The following is a 12,609-nucleotide window of genomic DNA, read 5'->3' on the forward strand; positions in this document are numbered from 1 at the left end:
TCAGCTGCCTTTATTAATTAAAATCCTATCTGACCTCTTCTCAGAACCAACTATAGGCATTATCTGGATTCTTTTATGAAGTACTAACTAGGGGCCAAACATTCTGTAGAAAAGATGCCCATCTTCATGGTGACTTCCCCCATTTTCTTCTGCCAATGGGAAAATATCAGCCTACAACACTTGAGAGGACAGGGGTGAAACTATCCCTGTAGTTGTCAACTGAGCAAATTTGCTACATCTATCAGCTAGAAACTGTTATTTTAGCTAGGAAAAAGCCACTCTTATAAGCTGAGTGAAATGGCTGTCAACAAGACTTTGTCCTGTATGTCATTTAAACTCCTAAACAAGGAAGATATATGATGTCTGGTGCATGTTTGTACGATGTTTGTATGTTTTTAGTCATCGCACAAACAAACCCCATGCCAAAAACTTGCTTCTCTGGGGGCTCAAGTGGGCCTCTGCATTAGCCATAGGAATGTGGTAACTATTATTAGAGAAAACAGAGTGCATGTTTATACAGAACTTTTAGAGTGAATGACAGATTGCATTTTAATCAAATGCAAAAAACAGGTGCTGAGAAAGAAAGTTTCCAAAAATGAACTGTCATCTCCATCACTTTCTTAAGTCAAACTTGATTAAATTCACTACTGTACAGCTAACAATTTAATCCATTTAAAAAATCTGCCCTATTCTTTTTAGCTTTCAGATAAAGAACTGTTCTATTCAATATTAACTCCCCCATGGGGCATCTGTGTTGAAAGGCTGGGATTTTATTTGCTCTGCTTTCCTTACAGTTCTATGGCTGGCAGGGTTCCTTAAGGTAAAGTAAATGGGGTCTAAGTGAAAAAACATTTACAGAATTGCAAGAGAAGAAAGCAGGATGAGTGCAACTTACATTTCAACATATTCCACATTTGTTTAAAAAAGTTACTTTTAACTTCCCCAGCATCTCTGCCTGAGGAGCAACTCCCCTCCGACTTACCATTAAGAAAAGACAAGGAGTTTAGAATACCAAATCAAAATAAAAGCATTTCTGGGGCCAACTCACCACAGATGGTTGGTCTAAATTTGTTCACCCTCAGGACCTATGGCAAAGACTTCTATACAGGTGATTGAGTTTTTCCAGTGTATAGTGGTACTGTCTGTAAACATAAAAAGCCAGCAGGTGTTTTTTTCATGGTTTGAGATTAAGTGCTTTAATTTAATTGGCTGTAAAATTCACACACCATTTTATCTTACAGGATCAAACTCTGGGGTATTTAAGATTTTTCCAATTAACCTTTTAAACATTCTAACAACCCAGAATGGGTTCTTACTAAACAATGTGTATGTCACTTCTAAGGAGGCCTAGTCCCAGCCCAAATTAGGGCAGCTAGTGGCTACAGGATGCACTTGCCTTTGCGATGTAATACCATGAAAGTCTATAGCACCAGAGTCTCTGTTTCCACCTTTAGGCCAGAGAAAAATGCTGATCAGTTTCCAAACTGAAGGTATCTAACAACATCATGTGTCTGATGGGAAAGGCTGTTCTCATTCACTGAAGAGCCATAAATCGCACTTGCATTAGATACGGTATCACAGAAGTGTATCTTTATTCATTTCCCCAAATAAATTAATTTAAAAAAAAGAGGGGGGGAGGGAAGACAAAATGGAGACACTTTTTTATGTATATATATATATATATATATATATATATATATATATATATTAAAAAAAACATCATTCCTAATAAAACTACCCTGCTGTTATCATTTACTATTTACTTTGGTCTGCTGCAGTAAAACATGTATTTCTTCAAAATGCTGCTTCTGCCAACACTGTCTTGTACTGTCTTCATTACATACAGGAACTCCTTTGCAGTCTAACTGTAATTCTGTTTGATTTGCCCACTCCTTGAAAATCAAAGCAACAGTTGCATAATATTCTGGAAGAAGAGAAGGTACAATAGTCAGTAATATTGATAAACTTTGCTTTAATACGTGATAAGTTTGCTTTACTGTACAGCCAAAAATTCAATCTTTATGAATTCAGATGTTGCATTTTGTATATCAATGTATTTACTGTGCTTACAAGAGCAAAGAATGCATACTTCATTTCAGGGGGTCTAAAAATAAGCATTACAGTATGCTGACTTCATGCTAGTTTAAAGGGGAGCGAAGGCCGCTTTGAAAATCCTATCCAGGGTTAGAGAAAAAAACATACCCTGTGGCCAGTTCCTGCATCTCCATTTCATAACAATCCTTTGACTGGGTACCTGTAAGAAAGAGATATATAAAAATCATGATAAAATTAAGTCTCCTTCCCCCGCTTTTTTTAAAAAAAAAATTCATCTGAGGGCCTCCCCAGGAGGCTCTTATCTGGTGATGTCAAAGAATTTTCCAATGATAAAGTTTTTTACATCACAAAACAGGGTTTTGTCTAATTACTTTTTCTATGAAAAAAATGGTTTAGTAAAAGTTTTTTTCCAACTTCTGAAACAAATTCATGGTCTTCTCCCTTTAATTTTGGACTTTTCCAATTGGCAAAAGTTAGAAAAACAGTAAACAGGAGTAGAAAATACTTGAAAATCCCAGTTTTAATCCAGCTCTAATCATGGTACACACATCCCTTTCTCTCAGCAATGGACAAAGGTTAGTTGTTCGTGCTTACAGCTAAAGCTGTAAGCAGTGGCCTTTGACAATATGGACCTTATCATAGGTGACAGCAATTACTGCAATGGTTTTATATTTTCCTCTGAGAAATCAGTGAAGTGGAGGGTAAGTCATCTCCCAGCTCTAGAGCCCTGTAGTCTGCAACCCATCTTATTGAATGTACATTTGAGGCCATAAGACAGTGTGGTACTATCTGTAAGATAACACGCAAGTCTAGATTGTGTGGTGTCTCAGCAACTGGCTGAAATAAGGAAATAGAAGCAAAAGGGACAGACACTTAATCCAGAACACAGAAATGCCAGGTGACTGGTTTAGAGCAGTGGTGCATGCATCCATTTAGGGAATTTGCTCTTCCTTCAAAGGAGGTTAACAAACAGGGGTAGTTATCACTATCTCTTCCTTTTGTGCTTAGCATGACCAATTTAACAACTTCTCTCCTACATGGAACAGGCCTCTTGGTTGTTGACCAAGGATTTTCCTACAGAGTTTCTTTAATTGTTATAGCCATACATCTATGCAGTGTATTTTTGCAGCCAACCACTGGCAATATCAAATGAATTAGTTCAGTGTGTTTTCAAGTCTCAACATCTTCATTATTCAACAGCTGGAACCAGTGCACACCCAGCCCCATGGGCAGGGGAAATGATCTCATGTTTTAGGAAACATGAAGAATGCCCTTACAAGATTCAGTATTTATAACTAAATCCTCCAGAGGCTGCAGTAATTTTATTTCCAAAAATGTTTAAACTACTGAAGATTTAAGTCACTGAGGAATTAGAAACTAGAAAAACACTGGATGGTAAATTAAAGGGCTTCAAGATTACTTTTAAAAAGTATCAGTCTAGAGCATTTTCTCTGGCTCTTGTTTTTTGTTTAAGAAACAACTTTTGACATTACTGGGAGTGAGGATGCCATTCATCTCTGAGAGAAGAACAGTCACAGATTCCTAGTCACAGCTTTGACTGTCCTAGACAGATTTATAGAGAAGGCTGTCTGCAGGTCTACTTATTCCACGTAACAAAAGGGTGCCAGTTCTTTCCCCTCAACACCATACAGAGACCCATACTTGGGTACTCATATAGACCCGCCTCCACAGGTTTCACAAGTTGTGGCAGGAAGTTGTATTAGAGCTCTCCACAGCACTACTCTTACCCTCTACACTAGGGGTTGTTTACACTTGCCCCCAACTTCAAAGGGGGCATGTTAAACAGGGCAATGGGAGATTACTAATGAAGTGCTGTGGTAAATATGCAGCACTTCATTAAGCTAATTTTCCCCCCCGCAGCAACTTCGAAGTGTCAAACTGTGAACTGCCCACGCTACTTTGAAATCTCTACTTTGAACTTCCTGCCACAACTTGTGAAACCTGTGGAGGTGGCTTCTACATGAGTTCCAAAGTACGGTATCTGTTCAGTGTTGAGGGGAAAGAACTGGCACCCTTTTGTTACGTGGAATAAGTAGACCAGCACACAGAGCCTTCTCTATAAGTCTGTCTAGGACAATCGAGGCTGTGACTCGGAATCCATGAGAGTTCTCCTCCTATCAGAGATGAATGGCATCCTCGCTCCCAGTAATGTCAAAAGTTGTTCCTTAAACAAAAAACAAGAGCCAGAGAAAATGCTCTAGTCTGATACTTTTTAAAAGTTGTCTTGAAGCCCATTACCTTACCACGTACTCCTGAGAAGTAAAGGGACTTCAAAGTAGCACGGGTATTTCGAAGTGCCCACGGCTACATACATACCAGCACTTCGAAGTTGCCATGGGGGAGAACTAACCTAATGAAGTGCTGCATAATCACCACAGAACTTCATTAGTAATCTCCCATCACCGTGATTAACATGGCCCCTTCGAAGTGGGGGACAAGTGTAGACCCAGACTTAGTTTGGTGTAAAAACCCAGGGGGAGTTAATACAGGTCTACCCTATTATTACTTTCCTCAGCATCCCCTCTGCAGCTACCACTATATGTAGCTACACTGGAGCATAGCCAGGAACAGATAACTTCTGGCTCTAAATAGAATAGGGTTTGCTTCTCTGGTACCATGTTTGGTCTGTATTAAAGGAAGCAGTGACAAAAAAAACTAAGGCAACCACACACAGTTTTATTCTTCCCATGATCCCAAGTGAAGGTTTGCCCACCCGATAGATAATCTGAACCAAAGGGGAAGTCAGAATCTGTGGGGTTTTTTGTTCTTTTTTTTTAAATTAACAAAATCTGCCTTAGAGAAATATTTTACTCAGTATTCTGTCCTGTGGAATAGTGGTTTCAGCCCCTTCTGGAGCCAACCACTACCAGTGAGAGGTACACGAGAAGGTTTTAACTTACCAGTTCTGTATATTCACCAGTTACACATTCATCAAACATTTGAAATTTCCCTCCTCTTTTGGCTTCAATCACAGCATGACTTTTAGAAAAGGTCTCCACCAACTATGGGGGGAAAAAAAGCAAATGTGCACAGTGGAAAAATTTAAGCAGGTATTCAATAACTCAACTTGTGAGATTTCTGGATAACTTACTCATACATAGCATATCCTTATCTGGTGTGAACTGGAGATGCCTAACACAGCATAAGACTTCCCAATCTCTACTAACATGGGTTTTAACCCACAGCAAACTGGAAGGATCAAAATACCAAAGAAGAGTTGTGGGTGGATAAAACAATAGCCCAGCATCATCTTTTAGAGGTGCTCCGTAAGAAAAGAACAATACCACCAGAGAGCTACATTGGAAAGATGTGAATGTATGTTATCAATACCTCATGGGAAATGAGATCCAAAGCAAGATGACAGGACTAACACAATTGGCAGACCCTTCCTTTGATAACTTCTAGCTAGCCAGCTTCACATCAATACATAGATAATAAAATAAACATCGCCATTTTGCTCTCTACTTTACACATCATTATAGTTCGTTATCATCAAAGGTAACAACAGCACTACTAATGGAGCAAATAGTACAGTTAGAATTACAAGCGTAACCCTATATTATGGTACTACAGCTGAAATGATTAGAAATAAGAAGCAGCTGACAGTATTTCAGTCCCTGTTTCACCAGATTTCCTGATCTAACTATAAATGGGAGCATATTAGTTGTACTGGACATCAATGAAAGTTACATATTTATCATAGCTGATTATAATTAAGCTAGTCAAATTAGTAACTATTCTCCATTCTGGTACACCAGCTGCTGCAATTATGTCACTAAAAACAGGTGGCCAAATGCTACAAAAAGGCTTCTTACCTCCTTAGTTGTAAAGATTCCATAAAGCTCCTTTGCTGGACAGTCAAACATCTCTTTCAGAGCTATCTTCACTGTTGGAATTCTTACACCGACTGAATCCAAAGAAACTGGTAAAACAAAATCCTGTAAAGCAAACTCAGAATAAACTGCCATTGCATATGAATTAGCAAACAAATATATTCCACAACAAAACTCTAGATTAGGAAAACAGTGTTAAGGTTGCAAAAACTGCTAAACAAAAAAGTTAAGGAATACCAGGTTTAAGGCTTCCCAGGCAATATGAAGCCCATTTGCTTGTGCATATGCATTAATCACAATACAATACTATGCTATACTAAGATTAGATTGAGCGAGCACCACATCAGGCACCAGGAAAATCTATGTCAACCCTAACATGCTTTTGGTGACCAAATGTGAAATGAATTAATTCAATTGACAAACATACACATTTTTGCCTCTCTCTCTTGCCCCTGTCATTGTTTCTGTCAGATCACAGGGCACCTTCAATCTCCCTTTTATTATGCGAAAATTCTGGGGCCCAGCAATTACTATTCTCACGTTACGTGAGCACTCCAGACACTGGTAATAGCAATGAGCACATACAGCATGTTATTGAATTTAACTGCCTCCCTTTCAAAGGCATTTTGAAAAGCGCACCAAATGCTTGCTGTTATAGATGTATACTCCACATTATAGCACGACGTAGATCTGTTAGGGGAAAAATCTTACATTCTCTGTTCCTTCTATGATGACAGAGATTGGGGCCAACACCATCCATCTTTTTCACTGGGGTTACTATGTACATTTCTAAAGCCAGCATACCTGCACATTATTCTCACTTGATCTTTTTTTAACTGCCAGTTCCTGACCAGCTGAGATTTTAGTTGGTAGGATCATTCCCTGAGTAAACTCTGTTTAAAAACAAAAAGTGGGGGAGGGGGAGAAGTAAAAGATACCACCCAACATGAGGCCAACTTGTACAATCAGGTTTGTTCCTCACCTACTACAGCCAAACCCTTCCCCTTTGCTCAGCACCATATATATTTCAGAGAAGAGCTGAAAGTGCAAAAAGCTTTCCACTAAACTCCAGCTTTTTCCATTTGCTGATTTTTCACCAAAATCAGGCTTCTATTCATTTATACCTAGAACATTCCCTGAAACATTGGAATTGGTAGAACACATTTTCATAAGTTATCAAAGTATAGAGACAAATAAATGACACTGAGTTGAGAGCATGGCCTTGTTTTGCTCAGCCAATTAAGATGTAAGACATTACAGTGTAAGACATTTAAGGTAGGAACTCTAATTTCACACATTGTATAGCACGTATGACAATATGGTCTGAATAAGGACCCCAGGCATTACTGCAAAATAATCATTAAAAAAAAGAAAAGCCACACACACAAACACACCAGAACTTTGATATCCTGACTTTGAAATCAAAACTTTATGTATAATACTGCATTAAAACAAAGGCGCATTTTTGTGTTTTATTTTTTTAAGTAATATGAAAACCACTTCTGCCAACTCAGCTGAAATGGATCTATATATTCAATCAGCAAGACTGCTCAAAAAGGGCTCAAAATTGTTACCGAAGAAACTATCTTTATGTACCTGTTTTAAGAGCTTTCAGATAATCTCTCAGAGCCTCCCTGACTTTGGAAGTTCCTTCTGTTCTCATAAGATCCTTTAGCACATCTCCGTCTCCTTTATTTTTGATTACACTTATCTACAAATAAACATACACATCTATGAGATGCTCTGTACATTTTATTTTAAGGGAAAACCAGTGTTGGAAAATATTCTCTTTGGTTATTCAGAGGGTAAGTGCAGAAAGTGTAAGCTTCCCCACTTTACCATGCCTTTCTAAACAAACAAGACACTTTATATTTTTCTACAGGAAAAAGCAATTTCATCTCCATAATAACAGCTGAAGAACTAGACAAAAGCTAAGATTGGTTCCCCATTCTCTCCAGCAGAGTTCTTTGATTCCGTAGCCTCAAATACATTATCAGGCTAGCACCAAAGTAAGGCCTTAAGAATTGAGCCCTATGTTTGCTTCACCATCAGTCATTTTTAATCTTATCTCAAACATATGGGTCTGTACTGCCATGAACTGCATCTTGTAAAACCATACTGTGTATGCTTGGAAGCTAGCTTTGGAAGATTCTCAGAGAACAGAAATGAGAATTTTTTGGTTTCTAACATTTTTATCTTTAGAACACTAAAGAGAAATTAGCTACATCATGATTAAGCTTTAAAAAAATGTACTCTATTTTCAGTTAACAGAAAAAATAATGGTAATCAAATTGTATTGATTTTATCTAAAAATTCTTGCCCTATACACCTATGTTAGTTTATTACCTACCTCCGTATCATCCACCCCATTTTCTTCTGACAGATTAGGAATTTCAACAGATCCCTCATGCTTCTCACCAGACTCTTTTATTGTACCTGCATCAACAGAATGAATTCTAAAATGTAATAAATTAAAGACCTGTATTGTCCATAGCAGCAGTTTCCCTTTTAAATACTTTGTGAAGAACTATTAGATGGATTACTTACTTTGTAGTACCTGGAATTTTTGAAAATGTGTTGTTCCTGCCTGTGGCACATTCACTTCATATGCCCTTCACATGCCCAGAACCAGAGGTTTTTCCCTAGAGGTCTCCACATGAGCGATATACATGCCCCCCACATTTTTGTATGCTACACCAAAGGAATAAAGGAGAGTAACCACATAGTTCCGTCTCTACTAAATAAAGGGAAAGGCAGGTGGATAATGCACCAGACATAGAAGCTACATATCTTGAAGAACTCAAGATTAATGCATCCTTCTTCAACTGATTGTCTCCATACACAGTACACTACAGGTGACTCACAAGTACTGTCTCTTTAAGGAGACAGGTGCCTGGAGTCCTATGGCACAGAACGGATTGTAGAACTGCCCTTCCCAGAGAAATATCAGAAGCTGCTGCTGGAACCAGTGCATAGTGTCTACAGATGGTATGCAGAAAGCTCCAAGTCATCATTCTGTAGATGTCAGTAATAGGGACACTACTATGTGAAGCTACCAGCTGCCTATATTCAAGCTGTGTATGTTCATATGCTATCCTCAAGTGAGGAATTGTTCATCTGGGGTGTGCAGGGCCTTGGGCAACACCCCCGTCCCATGCCCTAGACTCCACCCCTCCCCTAATCCACCTCCTTTCCCTCTACTGCAACAGTGGGGCTAGGGGATTACCTTCGGCCGGGGGTTATGTGTGGCTGCAGTAGCAGGGGGTTGCCTCCCCCCACTCACCATGCAGGCAGTGGGAGCAGCAGGCTACTTCATTACACCACACTTTCAGCTGCTGCAGAGAAGCAAGACACAATAGGCCAGCACAGCAGAGCAAGCTGCCGCTCCTGCTGCCCACAAGGTGATCCCCTGCTGCTGCTAGCAACGCTGTGCAACACTCCACCCCAGGTAATTCCCCAGCCCAGCCCCAGATAATCTTGCCCCTCCCATCCATAGAATGGCTGGGGCAGCTTCCCCAAGGCCCCCAAAAGTGTGGGACCTGGTGCAACTTCCCTACTTCATCCTATGGATTGGATAGCTGTGGCTCCATTTCCAAGTCAAACCTGCTAGGGAATTGCAGAAAGACTACAAACCCAAAAGCCTCCAACCCAAAAATCAGTGATGGCTGAGAAGCCCAAGATCTTAAGTGAGTGCTTCAAAGAATAAGGAAGAATGAAGGGATGGTGTCAGGGAGAGGGGTTAAGAGTGCAGCTATCCCTCAAACTGTGACATATATTATGACAGAATGCACAGCTCTGTAACAACTGGGTTGAATGTCAGAAGCAGGGAAAGCAAGTACTCTAGAAGGGAAAAGTATGGAGAAAAGTCTGAATAGCTTTTTCAGGAAAAGAACTGGAAAAAAAACAAGGATAAAATGAATTGTGAACATCTGAAAAAAATTAACTGGTTGAACTATGCAGAGAAAGTTCAACACACAAGATCAAAGACACAGCTAGTCACTAGCTGTTAGTGGATTCACTGTGGTTTAGTGATCAGAAACAGAACAATGGTTCACATCTGCAGGGAATTTACAGTCCACTAGTAAAGAGTCCCACAGGCACGGAAGTATCTTGGAACCAACCCCAAGGACAGAAACAAGGAAGAAGCTAAGAGACAGCAGTTCTGTTCTATTAATACAGAGTACCCCACTGCAAGGGAGCTGTGGACAACTCAACAGCTAGAGCAGGAGAAGCAGCAGATGGAAAGGGATTGAATGTGTTTGGAAATTCAGCAGTTTGCAGATTAGGAGCATCTGTACAAGACAGAGAAGAGAAGGAGAACCAAGGCCTGCACAAGGAAGAAGCAAAGGAGAAGCATTACCAGTTCAAGATGGAGACATCAGCAGCTTGGGATGGTGAAACTGCACCAGCAGAACCTTAATCCAGTAGGTGGAAGAGTATCTTCCCCCATGGGTGGCACAGATTCCAAATTACTTCCTTGCTGCAGCACAGAGGGGGAAACATAGGAGCAGTGACTCTGCACTATGACAGTAATGAACTACCTCTACTTGTTGATGGTCCCAGAGACATTATGGCTTGACCCCTACTTCTAGGCTAGGACAGTGATAAGATATCAGTGCCATCTGAAGTCCCAGGGCAGGAACGAAGTTAAGAGACGTAACTCCACGTCTGGGAGCAACATAGCATCTGGAGATGGGAAGGAAGCTGTAGTCATTGGAGTAATTTCCATACCTCAGGTTGTTCCGATGCCTCAGTATGGAAGAGGATTTTAGTGCCAAAGAAGCAGAGCTTGCTCTTGGACAGGGTGTGGGTTTCCCCCAGGCATCCATGACAAAGAGGTGCCATGGGAGTATGTGACCAAGAATGGTCTGTGACACTTCATGCAGTTTTCAAAACCCTGCATGTTTCTCCTCTCACACACCAAAAAACAGGAAACCCAACCTCCAATTAATATTAACGATACAAAAAAACTACTTAAGATTTTTTTTAAAACACTTCTAAAACTATTTACAAGGAGTTGAAGTAGTCAGCAAGAACAGAGACGCTCCCTCACAGACTACAAGTGGCAAAGATGGAACTAAGATGGTGGTGATACAATACCTTCCTCTCCCTACGTGGCCCTGCACCCCCTCATCAGGAATTCCCCCAGGAGTAAATACATATACATACACAGAGCTATAGACATCTACATTACAATTTAAAAATAGGCCACAACCACTGCAATCAATAAGGCAACTCAAGGCAGTAAGCATTATACTAGTAAGGTCTTGTCTGCACTTGCGGCAGCACACACACCATAGCGAAAAGCATGGTAGTGGGGAGGCAGTCAGGAAGAATCAGATCCTTTCCCTTGGCATGGAAATAAGCTCCAGCTGCTTCCTGTGATAGGGAAAAGCTCCAACAACATGGAGCAACAGGAGCCTTTTCCCACCGCCTCTCCTCTGCCAGTGTTTCCCCACTGTTAAACCTTTTACTAAGGCAGGGAAAGTCTCCAGCAGCGGGACACTACACTGTAAAACAGCAGAAGAAGGCAGTGTGTATTGACAGCAATGTAGGAGATACACCCTAGGGGTCCGATCTGTTTTTCACTCTACTTGCCTAAGTATTATTTCATCCTCTACACTGCTATTTACATCTGTTCAGGTTTCGGGGGGAGGTAGTACCTGCACTGTACGTGACACTCTAAATGAAGCCCCAGATCATGATCCTGGGACTTGTTACACACAGAGACTGATGCACTTAAATAGAACCTCACTGAAGACAACGGGGCTCCACGCTGCCATAGAAGTTCAAATGAGTGCAAAAAGTTACAGAACTGGGCCCTTAGTTCACAATGTCCTGCTTTAATTTGTACAGTTTGTGAACAGTTCTTGCATTAGAAAATATTCCCCTTTTACTCTTAAAGTTTCTAGTTGCCAATGAATTTACTCCATCTGATCGGATTTAAATGCTCTTCAAACTGTGCCAGTGGCATTTCCACTCTGCCACAGCACCTACTATCTTTATGTTGTCCTATCATAGCATTAGATGTCATCTAAATGTGTGCAACTGCCCAGCTGCAAAGACATTCATCAATGCTCACGGCAAAACCCTCTAACAATCTCCCTGCAATATCATTTACTGAATTTGTGCAGTCACACACTGCAGGGAGAGGTACTGCTGCAAAACAATGAATCAGCTTAAAGCACAGAAGTCACTCAGCGGTCCCATCTTCTAAACACAGTAATGCCTCAATTTAGATGAGGTTTGAGTTCCCACACACCCTCACATAACCCAAATTTCATGTAAATCAGGGGGTGGGGTGGGGTGGGGTGGGGTTGAGCGGCAGCATTTCTCGCTGGTGGAATGCACGTTCTGCAGCTGGGGAAGCAGCAGGAGCACTGGAACTCCTTTTGAAAGGTAAATCCTGGGGTTGGGGAGGTTAAGCCAGGGAGTTGGTTGGGGCCATGGGAGGAGGACAGGGAGTTAAGCCTGGGGTGTGTTAGGACTGCAGGGGGCTGGAGCTGAGCCAGAGCCACGTAGGGGTGGGGGTTGAACAGGGTGGGGGGGTTTGTGGTGGTTAAACTGGAGCTACGCATGGGGGTGGTGAGCTGGAGCTGCTGTTGGTTGGTGAGCTGAGCTGTGGGGGATTTGAACTGGGGGTGGGGAGGGACAGTTGAACTGGAGCCGTGCACACGGGGGCGGTGTTTGAGCTGGAACT

At 41.1% G+C, this 12,609-nt stretch overlaps 1 protein-coding gene across 2 annotated transcripts in view; it reads right to left on the reverse strand.

Annotated features, from left to right (window-relative positions):
• The window catches only part of LOC142010892 (activator of 90 kDa heat shock protein ATPase homolog 2-like), a 35,662-nt gene that overhangs the window by 12,444 nt on the left and 10,609 nt on the right, over window positions 1-12,609 (reverse strand). For both annotated transcript variants that reach the window (XM_074989461.1, XM_074989460.1), the window contains exons 3-10: window positions 8,260-8,345; window positions 7,506-7,620; window positions 6,714-6,802; window positions 5,892-6,014; window positions 4,977-5,078; window positions 2,203-2,254; window positions 1,764-1,924; window positions 1,049-1,142 (exon numbers count right to left, since the gene is read on the reverse strand). In XM_074989461.1, the coding sequence (XP_074845562.1) occupies window positions 1,101-1,142; window positions 1,764-1,924; window positions 2,203-2,254; window positions 4,977-5,078; window positions 5,892-6,014; window positions 6,714-6,802; window positions 7,506-7,620; window positions 8,260-8,345 (770 nt within the window). In that variant the 3' untranslated portion in view covers window positions 1,049-1,100. The remainder of the gene's footprint in view (window positions 1-1,048; window positions 1,143-1,763; window positions 1,925-2,202; window positions 2,255-4,976; window positions 5,079-5,891; window positions 6,015-6,713; window positions 6,803-7,505; window positions 7,621-8,259; window positions 8,346-12,609) is intronic.

Source organism: Carettochelys insculpta, chromosome 3 (assembly GCF_033958435.1).
Source record: "Carettochelys insculpta isolate YL-2023 chromosome 3, ASM3395843v1, whole genome shotgun sequence".
Lineage (NCBI taxonomy): Eukaryota > Metazoa > Chordata > Testudines > Carettochelyidae > Carettochelys > Carettochelys insculpta.